Source organism: Puma concolor, chromosome C2, assembly GCF_028749965.1.
Source record: "Puma concolor isolate L17-30 chromosome C2, mPumCon1.1.hap2, whole genome shotgun sequence".
NCBI classification, from domain to species: Eukaryota; Metazoa; Chordata; class Mammalia; order Carnivora; family Felidae; genus Puma; species Puma concolor.
The window spans coordinates 30,090,326-30,106,803 of NC_141675.1; the positions used below are offsets into that span (position 1 = coordinate 30,090,326).

The 16,478-nt window shown below is 48.6% G+C and overlaps 1 protein-coding gene across 1 annotated transcript in view; it reads right to left on the bottom strand.

Moving 5' to 3' along the window:
- RAB6B (RAB6B, member RAS oncogene family) overlaps positions 1-16,478 on the bottom strand; it is a 59,126-nt gene that overhangs the window by 4,966 nt on the left and 37,682 nt on the right. Inside the window, exons 3-6 of the mRNA XM_086674323.1 lie at positions 4,749-4,802; positions 4,448-4,553; positions 2,745-2,856; positions 1,582-1,675 (exon numbers count right to left, since the gene is read on the bottom strand). Coding sequence (XP_086530449.1) covers positions 1,582-1,675; positions 2,745-2,856; positions 4,448-4,553; positions 4,749-4,802 — 366 coding nt within the window. The remainder of the gene's footprint in view (positions 1-1,581; positions 1,676-2,744; positions 2,857-4,447; positions 4,554-4,748; positions 4,803-16,478) is intronic.

Here is a 16,478-nt window from a genome sequence, read left to right on the forward strand (position 1 = left end):
CTCCTGAACCAAATGGGGTTTGGACAGACCACATTTAACTCCTGCTTAAACCATCATCTGGGTTCCAGAGCATGGTAAGATAACAGAGGCATCAGCATCTCCCTGCGCCTGACCCCTGGGGCAGAAGCTACCCGCCTTATGGACTGCTGTCTGTGGTTTCCCCGCCGCCCATGACTTCCCATCAGGGCCACACACAGCAGCAGTTCAGTGCCTCCTACATGCTCCAGGGACAGGCAGCCCCTGCTCCAGGAGATGCCACAGCAGTGGTGGGAAGGGCATGGGCGTGAACAGAGCCATGACAAGGGCACTCCGGGCACCATCCATGTCGGGTGAACCGTCACTGCATCCAGAGCAGCTGCTGCATGGACAGCCTGATGTAGCGCTCCCAGGCACTGCTGGGGTGGGGGTGGGGGGGCAGGGTGGAAGTGACACCCTTGCGGAGCCATGCTCTTCACTGAGCCCACTCCCTATGCCGCAGCACCCCTCCTGTTGGCACCCACGCTCACGGGTTACCCTTGTCTGCGACACTCTCCTTCCTCACCTCTTCAAGCCCTCTCTTCCTTGAAGGCAGGGGCTCCTAACCTTTCCTGAACCAAAGACCCCTCTGGCAGTCTGCTGAAGCCTATGGGCTCCTTGTAAGTGTGTGACATCAGTTCTACAGGAGTTTAAAAATGAACTGAAATACACTTATAAAATCTCTAAAGACAAGTTTGTTACACAGCAGCGAATCTGCTTCCCCACGAGCATGTTAAACAGCAAGAGCTGGCAGCAGGTCCCGTAGTAACCCCTTGAACTGCAGTGGCAATGTGGGGAAAAGGCCGAGGGACCCGTCACACCACAAGGTGACAAGAACAGGGCTGGGATGTCTACTGTGATGAAGTCACAGGCACTGCCCCCCTCACGGAGTCCTGTTGCCTGCATTCATTGCTGAAGGAAGGGCTGAAGAGCAGTCAGAGGTCAGTGAAGACGGAGGGGTAGCTTTTTCCCACCCAAGTCCGCTGACCTGCTGATTCCCACCGGTGGACTCCTTGGGGGTCTGGGGACCTAGGGAGCCCCCTGCTGCGAGGCGAGTAACCCCCACTATGGCTTCTCTGATGGGCTCAATTTCCCAAGCCTCGCTTCCTGCAAGCTCCAACTGCACCATGGGCGGACTCCTTTCTCCAAGCCCACCCGGCCCTGCACAGCCCTGAGCACTTGCCAAGCACGAGGCCATGAACCCCAAAATACTGGTTGAACTGAATTTCCTGTACCCCCTTCCCAAATGAGGCAAGATGCCAGGGAAATGCTGCCCCTCTCACCTGGAAGTTGGTGGCTGGACACACAGCATGTTACAGGGGCCCCGCAACTGGCTGCCTGAATAGTGGCTAATGATGACGTACTGCAGACACCCTCCCCCCGAGAGCGAGCACTCTTTCCCTCTTGTGTGCCTTCCCAGCTCTGAAGGTTGTCAGCTTGTTTCCCATTAGGTGGGGTTTATAGTGCCCAGGCTGCCTGCCCCAGCCTGGTCACCAGCCCCTCAGGCCCACGAGTGATGTGGCCCTGTGGCCCGGCTGGCTGGACTCAGCGCCAAGCGCATCCTACCTGCTTCACATTGTAGCCAGTCTTGGCGCTGGTCTCGATGAACATGACGCTCAGTTCTTTGGCGCGCTGCTCCCCCTCCTCGATGGTTATCTGCCTGCGAGTGAGGGGAGGGGGGAAAATGAGCCCCCGGTAGAGGCAGAGGGAGCAGCCTGAGATGAGGAGGGCCTGGCCCACTAGTCAGCCCTGGGGACAGGGCTCCGTTCCAGGGCCCCCATCCAGCACGAAGGGCAAAGGGCACGGCTGGACACCAGCTCTCCCCTTCTCCTTCCACAGTGCCTTCCCTCTCAGCAGCAGGCCCTGCAGCGGGCAGCTGGCCTTCCCATACCTGCCCGCCCCCCAAGGGTCCACCATCCCGTGCAGCCACATCTAGAAAGCACTTTGAGCCACATATCGCCTCTGGGGTGGTGTCAACAGTCCCGGTTCCACAGGAGGACAGTGAGGTTAGAAGTGACTGCCTCAACCTCATATGTAGGGCTTACTTAACAACATACCTGTGCTTTGAACCTCATTCCCCTTACGTCAAGGACAGGACCCCACTAACACGGGCTCTGAGTCAGATAATTCTGTAGATGGTCAGAGCACACTTCACGAAGCTCATAGTCCAGGACCCGTTGCTTTATCTGACTGAGTCAGGTCCCATGAGATAAGTGGACGAATGCACACAGGTGGCACCTAAGTCAGCCCTGTCTGTGCACTGGAGGCAGCCACGGAGCAGCCTCTTTGGAGGAAGTGTCCCACCCAACCAGACACAGCAACAGACAGGAAATTCTGCATGTTCACACCTGGGGACCAGAACCCTCACACCAGCGCAGGCATCTCATGGGCAGAGACAAAGCACAAGCAGAAGCCCATGGAGGCCTGAGGGACTGCTGTCTGCAGCTGTGTTGTGGCCACGGCCAGGCCCCAGACCACTCCATGCAGACGTCCCTCAGAGCAGTGTCTCTACTGGCAGTGGAAGGTGGGGCTTCAGAGCTGAGACACTGTGGGGCAAGGGTCTACCAGGTGCTCTTGGAGCCTCCAGTGCCCCAGGTGCATGGGGACAGATCAGAAGCACAGACTCGCCACTCACGCGATCCCAGAACTCCTTGTCCAGGAGGAGCTGCGGAGCAGTGGAGGGTGGGCCGGGCCCGCCAGCACCCTGCACCTTTCACCCTCACACCTACCTCTTGTCTGCCAGGTCCGTCTTGTTGCCCACCAGCATGATGATGACATCGCTGCCCCTCTCTGTCCTGACGTCATCAATCCACTTCGAGGTCTGCTGGAAGGAGTTGAGATCTGGAGGCAGAGTGGGGACACAACAGAGTGAGAGCCAGCCCGAGCGGGGCGAGGGGGAAGGTGGGAAGGGGCAGCAGGAAGGAGGGGGACTGTGCATCCTCATACCCAGACCACTGGGTCTGGGCCTTCCAGGCTGGGGACCCATGCGTCTGTGGAGTTGCTGCCTCTGGGCCCTGCAGAGACCCTCATGTGGCTGACCCACTCCCTGGAAGACACCCTGTTGGAAGGTCACTATCATAATGTGCTACACGGACTAGTGGTTTTAGGGGCCCACCTGAGAATCAGAACTGACTTTGGGGGCTCAGAGAAGAGCATGAGAAATGGGTACACTGGACTTGGCTGAGTTTGGAAGTGTGTGTGTTGGCAGGGGGACCATAGGAGCCCCTGGGGAGGAAGGCCCTACCGAGTGGCTTCCCACTGAGGGGAGCTCAGGTTGGCTGGGGAAAGGCCAGATTTCCAAAGAGAACCCTCAGGATCTGTGAGCAGGAGGGGGGAAGGCGGCCCCAGGAGAGACGAGCAATGAGAGATAAGTCCGCTTCAGGGCAGCCCTTTCCTCAGAAGACGTGGGGAGTAGTTGCAGGGTGATGTCCACCCCTCGGCGGCGCACACATCTGAGGGGCTGAGGGGAGGCAGCCTATCTCGGGAAGCCTCGGTTTACCCCAGCCTGCTCTCTCCCCTGCTCCTGTCAGGCTGCACAAACCCAGGCTGAAGGCCCCATCTCTCACCCGTATTCAGGGTAGGTGGGGAGCCTGTAGTCAGGGAGGGATGGAAAGAAGGGCTGGGCGGAGCCAAAGACCACGGACTCGACTCGAAGCAGTGGGACGCACATGTTTCCCCACGTGATCTCAGTGCTGTGGCTGGCGCCCAGGGTGCCCTCCCGCCACCGGCGCGACCACAGCACAAGGGCTCACCGGGTGTGTTCTGCTGCACCCTCCCGGGCAGCTGCAGCTCTGCACCTGCCCTGGGCCCCCCGGGACGGGCCTCCCTCAGGGCTGTGCAGTTGCTCTCAAGAACAGCTGTTCTGGCTACGAGAGCTGCGCTTGTGAGAAGTGCTCTCCCAGCCCCACTTGGCCTTTCCTTCCAGCAGACCCAGTGAGGAGCTGGGATGCCAGCTGGTAAAACCATGGCTGCCAGGTCAGACTGGCCCAAAGACCAGTGTCTGCTCCCATCCTGTTACACACACACACACACACACACACACACACACACACAGAAGTCACTCCACAAGGGTCTTTCTGGCCGTCAGGGCCAAGGAGGGCAGGTGGGAGTAGGGCCAGCCTCCTGAGCATCTCTGCTCAGTTCTACATAGAGGCCCCTCTCTGAGCAGGGCCAGCTCAGTCCTGTACACAGGAGAGTCGGGGGAGGTGGACACATGCTGGTGTTGGAAGGCAACTCACCCCACCACTAAGGACCTGTCTTCTTGCAGTCAGTAGACAAGCACACAGGTAGGCATACACATGCATGTGTGCTCATGCGCGCACCGCGCGCACGCGCGCACACACACACACACACACACACACACACACACACACACACAGGCCCTGGAGCCCCTGTGAGCCACCCTCCCTCTGCCTCCAGGACCCACACTCACTTGTGATGTCATACACCACCACGGCCACCGTGGAGTCTCGGATGTAGCTGGGGATCAGGCTGCGGAACCTCTCCTGGCCGGCCGTGTCCCAGAGCTGCAGCCGCACCTGTCACAAGGGGTGGGACCGTGGACAAGGGGTTCAGTGCCGTCTTCACGGTGGGGTGGGGGCTGGGGGAGGCCCTGGTTCTGTGACACCGGCACTGCCAACTCTGGGGCAGGCGTGGGCTCTCTCAGTGGTGCCCGGTGACGGGCTCCGAGGCAGGCCCTCCCTAGCCTTCTAGTTCTAAAGTCTGGCACTCACCGTACGATCCTCCAAGTACATAGTTTTTGACAAGAAGTCAATCCCAATGGTTGCCTGTTAGAGAAAAGCAAAGAAAGGTTAAAATTCAAAGGTGTCAGGTAAGGGCAAAAGCCCAGTGATCCAGGCGGTGACAGCCAGCAAAAGAGGGGATACCCATGCCAAGCCTAAGGCGGGTCCTGCTCTGCTGTCTCTGCCCCCACCCCCGCACTCGACAGTGAGCCCAGTGGTCCCTCTCAGAGGAAGCGGGTTGGTGCCAAGTAAGAATGAGGACGGGTCTTCAGGAAGTGACAAAAGTGTTTGCGCAGGGGACGACAGAGCCAGGTGAGAAGGCTTCCCCAGGATCAAGGCCACTGGCAGGCGTATCTCCTGCCCTCCTTGGGTGGGGGCCTCGAGGAGTAAGAGCTGAGTGGTCTCCCTGCCAAAGCCCGCTTGGCCTCACCTGCCTCCCACTCTCACAGCCTCCCCTTGAGGCTCCTGGAACTCAGGCACCCAGGCTTGGGTTCATCACTGCCCCCAGCAGGCAGGAGTGGAGTGGGCGCAGGGCGACTTGCTGCTGTGTGGTCAGCTGGCTTTCCTCAGAGGCATCACAAACCACCCCGAACAGCATGTCCTGGAGAAACCACGCTGACTCTTTTCTACCTAAACCAACACATTAGGAGCCAACCGTCCCCAGTACACCTATGCCACACCTATGCCCTCTCTTTCCTGGCACTGGGGAGAGGCAGTTGGGCAGGGTGCAGTCAGCCTTGTGGCCAGATGGCAGGGACCCATCACTCACTTGCTGTGTGGCCTTGGGCAGGCCATCCAACCTCTCTGAGCTCACCTGCATCTACGATAGGAGCTATGATAGCATCTATGATAGGAGCTAAGAAGTTGTCCGTGTGAAATGGAGCTGTCACTGCTATGTAGTTAACAATAATGAAGACTCAGACACAGCCTGAATGTCCAGGGCACTGATTAAGTACAGTGTGGTACATCCATGTGATTAGAATCCTTGGCAGTCATTTAAAATCAGATTCTTGAAAATATTTAAGGATTTGAGGAAACGGTCAAGTGAAAAAAAGCAGGTTGTAAACATCATGTATATAGAATAGTATGATCCCAATTTGATGAACTGAAATAGAGACATAAGTATTTTTCATATTTTCTTAGATACTAAAATTAAGAGACTACAGTAAAGCCTTAATAATTCCAGTATGAGTAACAACATTGCGGGTAATTTTTTTTTGCTTCCTTTGTTATACTTTCCTTTATTTTCTACACTTTCTACAATGAACATGTAATAGTTCTAAAGGCAGAAATAGAGCATTTTGAAACAAAAATAAAGATTAAAAATTAAGCTTAATTGTATGGGAAGCTGTGCAGTGACTTCTGATTACAAAGACCACAACCCAGGGAAGCCCAAGGAAACAGAACCCATGTCTGCAGGTCCCAGGTGGTCTGCAAGCATGCCAGGTACCCGTACATTCAGACCTCCGACTCAATTCTACAGAGAAGTTAAAGTGGCTGCATCCCCATGGAAGGTTGCTTTAATGCAAAGCTGTGGAGTGTTGAGGAATCTTACAATTCTAGAACATGGGTGCTAGCCACACACCTTAGACATACCCCAATTCAATCCAAACCCAAATTTAATTTGAAGATGAAAGACCAGGGCACGCCTGGTGTGACTTTACTAGTCATGGGTGAAGCTGGAAGGGTCAGCACTAAAACACTGGTATCACTTGGGTTCTTTCTACCTCAGCTTGGCACACCTTTCCTACATGGTGTAGTCACTGGGGAACAAGTCTGGAATTGACAAGTGGCTTATGGACCCAGCCATGTTCCTTAAGTCACACAACATCCACTAAATGATCTACATTAGAGTGATAGTCCTTGTCTTCTGATACCCTTAAGGAGAAATGTGCCAACCACATGGAAATCTCTCACTTCATCAGTGCTCCACTGGCTCTCCAGGGAGTGCCAGGTTCCTTCTGTAAAGTGACCCTTGAGCTAAAACCCAGGTACATGACCTTGGATTGGTGGCTATCCTCCCATATGCAGTCTCCCTTATTTTTTTCTTTTTAATGTTTATTTTTGAGAGAGAGCGAGAGGGGGAGGAACCGAGAGAGAGGGAGAGACAGAGAGACAGAGAGAGACAGAGAGAGACAGAGAGAGACAGAATCCAAAGCAGGCTCCAGGCCCTAAGCTATCAGCACAGAGCCCAATGCAGGGCTCAAACTCATGAACTGTGAGCTCATGACCTGAGCCAAAGTCAGATGCTTAACTGATTGAGCCACCCAGGCTCTCCTACAGTCTCCCTTTCTAGTAGTAGAACTCTAGATGTGTACACGGATTCATGGCTACCCCCAAATAAAGATGGTATTTCCCAGCTTCCTTTGCAGGTGGGGAGCTAAATTCTGGTCAATGGGATATGAAGGTGATGGATGCATCTTCCGGGATGGGTCCTTCCTGGGGGCGGTGGGGGGGGGGGGGGAGGGGAGGCTGACATGCCCACAGCTGCCCTCCTTCCTCTTCTGGTGGCTTGGAACGAAGGTGGGTGGTGTTGAGTCATATTGGCCCATCCAGATGAAGGTGACAGAGTAGTGACGACAGACCAACAAGATGGAGGAAGCCTGAGTCCCTGACCCAGAGTAGCCACCTCAATAGCCCTAGACTGCTTACACCCAGACTACTGTGTGAGAGAGAAAAGAACTTCTACTTTGCTTAAGCTACTGTTATCTTAGGTTTCTTTTAACACTAACAATAGCCTAACCAATAGAGCAAAGAACCATGGGGAAACATATCCCTCAAAGGTAGGCAGCATGGATGTGATGGTGATATTCTTGATTATGGTGTAACAATGACAACTCCAATTTACCTCATGTGGGAACAAGGCACTTCTGCTTCCATGAAGGACTGAAAAGTCACCAGATGACATGACAAGAATTATGCCATTTGGATCAAGCCTTGGCAAAGCTCAACTCAGTGGCCTCCACAATCATAAACACCCACTATTGGACAGCCACATACTTTATCTCCAATCACCCCTCACAAAAGCCTGACCACATCAGTGGTACTGAGGAAATGAAGGCTGGAAGAAGCCAACTTCCTACCTCTTCAGCTCTCTCCCACCTTTAGTCCCACTCTCATGGTTCTTCCACAGCAGAGAAATATCTGGTTCCTTAAGTGACCACTCTGTCCCCACCAAGCCAGGCTACTGAGCCACAGCAGATCCTCCAACAGCTGTACAGATTCTTGCCAAAGCACAAACACTGTCCCTGGGAATGATTGAACTATCAGCTCTGCCCAAAAATATATTCCTATGTTTTATTTCCAATAATGGCTGAGTAGTTTTTATCAAATGAACCATCCCACAGATAACTATTATAAACTGTGGAAAAATACAAGTAATTTTTAAGCACTGAAGAGTGATCAAAAGTAGGCATAAAATGGGAGGGGTTACAATCTTTGAAGGAAGGAAAGAGAACAAAGTGAGATCCTATATTTCATCAATTTTTCCCCTGAGGTAACTGCCTAGTTATATAAGTTATAAGGACTTGGGAAACATTTCAGGCTTTCCATGGGAAACCCAGAAAGGCTGGCTTTGGAAGAAAGGGTATCATCTCAGGACTAAGGGTCACGCCAGAGGACTAAGGGAAAAACCCAAAGAGACCTGTCTTAACAAAATTTAAACATGGTAAGTAACCCCTACTCCTATTCCCCCCAAAAGATGAGGTCTCCATAATTTGATTGCCTATTAAAATGAAACTCAACACTCTTCAGAGGAAGGTAACACAATCCAAGAATCTCCTACAACTTATTACAGGTATACTTCATTTTACCATGCTTTACCTTATTATACTTTGCAGATAACTGTTTTTTACAAATTGAAGGTCTATGGCAATTCTATGTAGACCAAGGATATTGGAGCCAATTTTCCAACATTTGCTCACTTTGTATCTCTGTGTCATATTTTAATAATTCTCATATTGCAAAATTTTCATTACTATATTTTTATGGTGATCTATGATCAGTGATCTTTGGTGTTACTATTGTAATTGTTTTGGAGTGCCATGAACTGCATGCATATAAGACAGTGAACTTAATAAATGTTGTGTGTATTCTCTGGCTATTCCACAGACTGGCCACTCTTCCATCTCTCTCCCTTTCCTCAGGCCTCCCTGACACAATGATATTGAAATCAGGCCAATTAATAGCCCTACGGTGCCCTCTAAGTGTTTATGTGAAAGGAAGAGTCACATATCTCTCACTTAAAAACTTTTTGTTTTTACATTTATTCATTTTTGAGAGACAGAGAGAGACAGAGCACAAGCGGGGGAGGGGCAGAGAGGGAGACACAGAATCTGAAGCAGGCTCCAGGCTCCAAGCTATCAGCACAGAGACTGACGGGGGGCTCGAACCCACAAACCGTGAGATCATGACCCGAGCCGAAGTCGGACGCTCAACTGACTGAGCCACCCAGGCACCCCACATATCTCTTACTTCAAATCAAAACCTAGAAGTGATTAAGCTTAGTGAGGAAGGTATGTCAAAAGTTGACACAGGCCAAAAGCTAGGCCTCCGGCACCAAACAGCCAAGTTGTGAATGCCAAGAAGTTCTTGAAGGAAATTAGACGTGCTGCTCCAGTGAACATATGGACAATAAGAAAATGAAACAGCCTTACTGCCAATATGGAGGAAGTCTGAGTGGTCTGAATAGAAGATCAAACCAACCACAACGTTCTCTTAAGCCAAAGCCTAGTCCAGAGTAAGGCCCAGACTCTCTTCAATTCTACGAGGGCTGAGAGAGGAAGGAAGCTGCAGAGGAAAAGCTGGAAGCCAGCAGAGGTTGGTTCATGAGGTCTAGGGAAAGAAGCTGTCTCCATAACCTAAAAGTGCAAGGTGAAGCAGCAGGTGCTGATAGAGAAGCTGCAGCAAGTGACCCAGGAGATCTGAGATCATTAATGAAGGTGGCTGCAATAAACAACACATTTTCAATGTAGACAAAAGAGCTGTATGTTGGAAGAAGATGGCATCTAGGACTTCCATAGCTAGAGAGGAGAAGTCAATGCCTGGCTTCAAAGCTCCAAAAGACATGCTGACTCGGTTAGGGACCAATGCAACTAGTGACTTTAAGTTGAAGCCAGTGCTCATTTACCATTCCAAAAATCCTAGGATCCTGAAGAACTTTGCTAAACCTACTCTGCCTGTGCTCTGTAAATGGAACAACAAAGCCTGGATGACAGCACATCTGTTCACAACACGGTTTACTGAATATTTTAAGTCCACTTGTTGACACCTACTGCTCAGAAAAAAGGATCCTTTCAAAATATTACCACTACTCATTGATAATGCATCTGGTTATCCAAGAGTTCTCATAGAGATGTACAAGGAAATTAATGCCGTTTTTGTGCCTGCTAACACAACATCCATCCTGCAGCCCAAGGATCAAGTTGTAATTCTGATTTGTAAGTCTTATTATCTTATTTAAGAAATACATTTTGTAAGGGTATAGCCACCATAGACAGTGATTCTTCTGATGGATCTGGACAAAGTAAATCGAAACCTTCTGGAAAGCATTCACTATTCTAGATGCAATTAATGACATTTGTCATTCAGAACAGGTCAAAACGTAAGTATTAACGAGGAGTTTGGAAGCTGGTTCCAGCACTCATGGATGACGTTGAGGGGTGCGAGACTTCAGCGGAGGAGGGAACTGCTGATGTGGTGCAAACAGCGAGAGAACTGGAAGTGGAGCCTGAAGATGGGACTGACTTGCTGCACTCAGGATAAAACTTGAATGGACGAGGACTTGCTTCTTATGGATGAGCAAAGAAAGTGTTTTCTTGAAACGGAATCTATTCCTGGTGATGCCAGGAAGACTGCTGAAATGACAACAAAAGATTTGGATAAACCACATATACTTAGTTGATGAAGCAGAGGCCGAGTTCGAGGGGATTGACTCCACTTTTGAAAGAAGCTCTACTGTGGGTAAAATACTATCAAACAGCATCACATGCTACAGAGAAATCATTTGTGAAAGGAAGAGTCAACCAACGTGGCAGACTTTGTTGTTGTCTTATTTTAAGAAATTGCCACAGTCATCCCCAGCTTCAGCAATCACCACTATGATTAGTCAGCAGCCACCAACGTTGAGGCAAGACCCTCCACCAGCAAGATTACAACCTGCTGAAAGCTCAGATGATGGTTAGCATTTTATAGCAATAAAGGTTTTTAAACTAAGATATACATTATTTTTTTAGAAATAATGTTATTATACACTAATAGACTACAGTATAATATAAATATAACTTTTATGTGAACTGGGAAAGCAAAAAAATAATTTCTTTTTTTAATGTTTATTTTTGAGAGAGACAGAGGGAGAGAGAGAGAGAGAGAGAGAGAGGCAGAGAGAGAAGAAGACACAGAATCCGAAGCAGGCTCCAGGCTCTGAGCTGTCAGCACAGAACCCAACGTGGGGCTCTAGCTCATGAACTGCAAGATCATGACCTAAGCCAAGGTCAGACGCTCAACCAACTGAGCCCCCAGGTGCCCCAAATTTGATTCATTTATTACAATATTCACTCTATTTCAGTGGCCTGGAACCAAACCTGCAGGGACTCTAAGGTATGCCTGTATTCACAATGTCCACTATACAATAAAAAGGTTTAGACATGTGAAGAAGCAGGAAGTTCAAGCCATAATCAAGAAAACAGACCCCTAAATGAGCCAGATGTTTGAACAGCAGAGAATAACTTCAAAATCATTGTTATAAATATGTTAAACATATAAAGGGAAAGACGAATGATGAATTTGAAGAGATACATGGAAATTCTAAAAACAAAAACCAAAAATCTTAACACTACAAAATACAATACCTGGAATGCACTGGATTTGTACAACAGCAGCTAGAACACTGCAAAAAAAAGGTCAGTGAACTTGAGAGGACAAAATAAACTGTTCAAATTGGAGCGCAGAGAAAAAACATACAATAAAAATGAATACAGTCTCCAGAACTTCTAGAACAGTATCAAGTGATCTGTTAACATGCAATTGGTGTCTCAAAAATAGAGTAGACAGAATCAGCAAAGACATTTTTGAAAAATTAATAGCCAGACTTTTCTGCAACTTGATTAGAAACATCAACCTATGATACCAAGGAGCTCAGCAAACCTAAAACATGAAAAATACAAAGAAAACCACATGTAAGCATGTCATAGTCAAATTGCCAGAACCAAAGATACACAGAAAACTTTGATAGTAGCCAGAGAATGGAAAGACACGTTGAACACAAGGGAATAATGGCAAAAATGATGGCCGATTTCTCCTCAGAAACAATGGAGGACAGAAGACAACGGAAAAGCATCTTTCAAGGAAACAGCATCACCACCACCATCATGTTTGGCCTAAAATTCAATAGCCAGTGAAACTTTTGTTCAAAAATGAAGGCAAATCATTTTCAAATAAGGGGAAGCTGTGATAATTTGTCACCATTGGGCCCTAATTATAAGAAATGCTTTAGGCTAAAGGGAACTTTTACAGAAAGAAATTTGAATCTTTAAAGAATATAAGAGCACCAATAATGGTAAATCTATGGGTAAATATAAAAACATGTGACTTGCTTTTGCCTCCTATTTGCATCCATATCAGCAATAGTTCATAACATTCTCCCCTGTTTTTCCATCCTCAGCGTGGCTCCCTCTCAGAAAATGGTCTCAAATCTTACTTTACAACATTAGGTATAAACTACTTCAATTCCTTGCATTTAACCCTTAATACAACAACACTGGTAAGCACTGTAACAATGACTAAACATGACTACTTATCATGAGCCAGCTATTGTACAGAGTGCTTTACATGCCTTACTTAATTTAATCCTGATATCTATGTTATGAGTTATGTTCTTTAGTATTTGTATGTCACTGCTAAGAAAACTGAGTAAAAGGGGCACCTGGGTGGCTCAGTCGGTTAAGCATCCGACTTTGGATCAGGTTATAATCTCACAGTTCATGAGTTCAAGCCCCATATCGTGCTCACAGCTAGGAGCCTGGAGCTTGCTTCAGATTCTGTATCTCCCTCTCTTTCTTCCCCTCCCTGACTTGTGCTCTGTCTCTCTCTCAAAAAAATAAACATTAAAAAAAATTTTAATAAGAAAACTGAGTAGAAGAGATGTTAAGTTACTTGCCCAGTGTCAACAGCTGGAAGAAGCAGAGCCAGGGTTGAAAAGGTTATTTGCAAAGTTGTCTACAAGTGTCCAGCTTTATCCCCACATCCCTCTGGGCTCTGCATGTTTGCTCCTCCTGTTCAAAGCAAGCTTCTGCAGATCCCTGGTTCCTGGCCCCCTCCTCCCAGGTGATGCTCTCTCAGCCATCTCCTTTCCGTATTTTCAACCTTCCATGCTCTGCTCCTTCCTTTTGTCCAAGAAGCATTCTCAAAATTCTCATGTCCCTGTTGCTAAGTGGCTCCCTAGCCATCTGGCATTCTCTCAGCTCTCTTCAAATGGTAGGCTTACTGGAAAAGGACCCCAAACCCAGTCTCCACTTTCTCTCCTCCCACCTCCTACTTGACTAGGGTGGTCCACTTTCTGCCCTCCGCCCACTGAAAGTACACTTGCTACCATTGCCAGGTGCCATTTCATCTCCAAATTGTAAGGACACTCTTTTTTTTTTTTTTTTTTAAGTTTGTTTGTTTATTTATTTATTCATTCAGAGAGAGTAAGCAAGCATGAACAGGAAAGAAACAGAAAGAGAGAGAGAGAGAGAAAGAGAGAATGAGAATCCCAAGCAGGCTCCATGCTCAAACTAACCAACTATGAGATCATGACCTGAGCCAAAATCAAGAGTCAGACACTCAACCAACTGAGCCACCCAGACGCCCCTCTAAATTATAAGGACACTGTTGAGCCAATCCCCGATTGATGCACTTGACCCTGAGGACCAGTCTTCTTCCTGGACACCCTTTCTTCCTTTGCTTTTCATGACACGACTTGTTTCTGGCTTCCCTGCCTCTCTAACTGCTGTTCCTTACTGAACTCTTGCAGGAACTTCTTCCTTTCCCTGTTCCTAAAATGCTGGTGTTCCCTGCTTGTGTCAGGGCACCTCGTTCTTCTCACAGCTTCAAATAGGATGTGCCAACAGCTTTCCAATGTACATCCCAGGCCTTACTTTTGTCCTGAGCCCCAGATCCAGGTATCCATTTTACTGTTTACTGTTTACTAGACATCTCACTAGACACGGTGTGTCCCACACGGAGCCCATCATATCCCTCCAAACCAGCTTCTATTTTCCTCCCTCCCCGAAAGGCAACTCCACCACTCCGGTGCCGAAGCCTCTGGAAGCCCTCCCGATTCCCTGCTCTTCCCCTGCTCTCTCGTCCACTCCCTCACATCAGAAGAATCCTCAAGCTGATGACTTTGCCCCCTGAGCATTTAGCCTCTCCATTCTTACCACCCCCACCAGCACTGCCCCAGTACAGACCTCCAACTTCTTTTATCTGAATAACCTCAACCGTTTCCTGACTAATCTCTCTGCATTTCAGGCTCTCCCCTTATAACTAGTCTTTCATCCAGCACCAGGCTCTTTTCTAAAACATAAATCTGACTACTTCACTCCACCACTGTCCCTAGGAGATAGTGCAATCACTTCAGCTTGGCTTACAAACTGTTCAGGGCCTGCCTGCCCCTCACTTTCTCTGGTCTCATTTCCCTTATGTCCAGCTTTTACTTAATCCTTTAGTAGTAATCCTCTGGTCAAGACACCACACACACAAAGTTACTCTGTGTATCTGTGCCTTATCTAATGTTGTTCCTTCCTTTGGAATGCTCTTCCATGTGGTTCAAACCTATTCAGATTCAGTTCCCCTGTAAGTCATGTTCTGCAAGTCATCTTCTGAGCCCTCAGGTTGGCCTCAAGGGCCCCTCATTTAACAGTTTCTGTATGGAACTGGAAAGATCTCATACCCATCAGTCTCTCCAACTGGCCAGTGATTCAGTGATTTTTCAACATGCAGTGCACGGACGACTTGCTTTACAGCCACATCAGGAGCTTGTTAAACATGCAGATTCCTGAGCCCCCACTCAGACACACAGAATCACAATCTCTGGGGTGTCGCTCAGGGAATCAGAATTCCAGACAAGCCTACAGATAACTCATTTGTGCAGTGAAGTTTGCAAACAACCTCCTAGACTCTGAGCTTGTGCTGTAATCAGTCTGAGGAGGCTGTGGCATCCAGAAGGAGAGGCAGATTCCCTACCTGGGGTGACAGACAGAGGGAGATGCCCATGTATACAGAAGGTGCTATTCATGAGAAAACTAAGGGTCACTCGGAAACCAAGGCCACACACGTGACCTGTGTGGCAGAAGCGGGATTCGAACCCAAGTCTCCCTTACTACAAAGCCTCTACTTGGACTACTCAGCTGTGCTCCCTCTGCTCCCTGAAATCCCTTCATTTCTCAAGCTGTCACTGTGCCCTGAAGCTGTCATTGGGTTTGCGTGGGGGTCAGATCCTGTCTGGCTTCCTATTGTCAGACTCTTACGGTCATTAGCCATAATAGCTCAGCAGAGCCCACTTAAGAGGAACTTCATTTGCATTTTAACAAGGACAACAAAAGTCAGCTCTCTAAGGATGGAGCAAAAACAAGAACTTTTCAGATGGCTTTGGCTGGGCCTTGGTTACCAGGAAATTTCTAGCTCCTTGGCATCATCTATTTTCCCAGACATGAGGCACAAGCAGTTGGCCCCACAGCACTGCCAGCTGGAGCCCATCTCTCTCAGGCCAGATCTGCAAGGAGAAGTCTTCCCTGGGCAGTCCCTTTCTGGAAAATGCCGTAAGTAATTAATACTCATTCACTTCCACATCCTCAAATGCCTACTATGTGTTAGTCACTGAGCAGAACAAGCCCTTGTCCCTGCCCATGAGGAGCTGGTCCCTCCCCTGGAATGCTCTTCCACATGGTTAATGCCTAGTCAGAGTTTCAGATTCAGCCCTGAACTTCCAACCTTGTAGAGGAGCTAAGATTATCATACAGAAGTATGGTTTTTGATGGATGGAAAAGACAAGAATAGTGAGAAGGACTCTAAGAGGAGGGGAACCCTGTTTCTAATTGATTTCTTGCAAGCCCTCCAGTGAATACTAACTTCCCAGCAGGTGGAAATGGGGGTGTAGTGGAGGATGGGAAGTGTGAGGAAAAAAGCCCAGATGGAGGGAATGGGAGAGTTTGGATTTCCTTTTTTTTTTTTTTTTTTTTTTATTTTAGAGAGAGAAAGAGGGAGAATGCTTGTGTGGGAAAGGGACAGAGGAAGAGAGAGAGAAAGAATCTTAAGCAGGTTCCACACTCAGCACAGAGCTCCACACGGGGCTCGATCCCATGACCCTGGAATCATGACCTGAGCTGAAATAAACTGTTGGATGCTCAACTGACTGAGTCACCCAGGTGCCCCAGTTCTGATTTCCTTAACAGCAGAGTCCCTATCAGACCAACCTCTTGCAGATTACTATTATGAACTCTTAACAAAATAAAACAACTATCTGAAAGCACTGGAAAGTAACCAAAAGCAGGCAGAAACTGGAGGGATGTCAACTTTTAAAAAATGGAACAGCCCTGAGTGAGGTTCCCGTTTTTATGACTGAGGGCAGCCCTGGCTGGAGATCAGGGGTGGCTAAAATTTGGGAAGAAACCCACAGTCTTCCTGTCTGAGAAATAAGTCAGATCCCAAAGCTACCCCAATAGCCAGAAAGTGTGAAAAATCCTA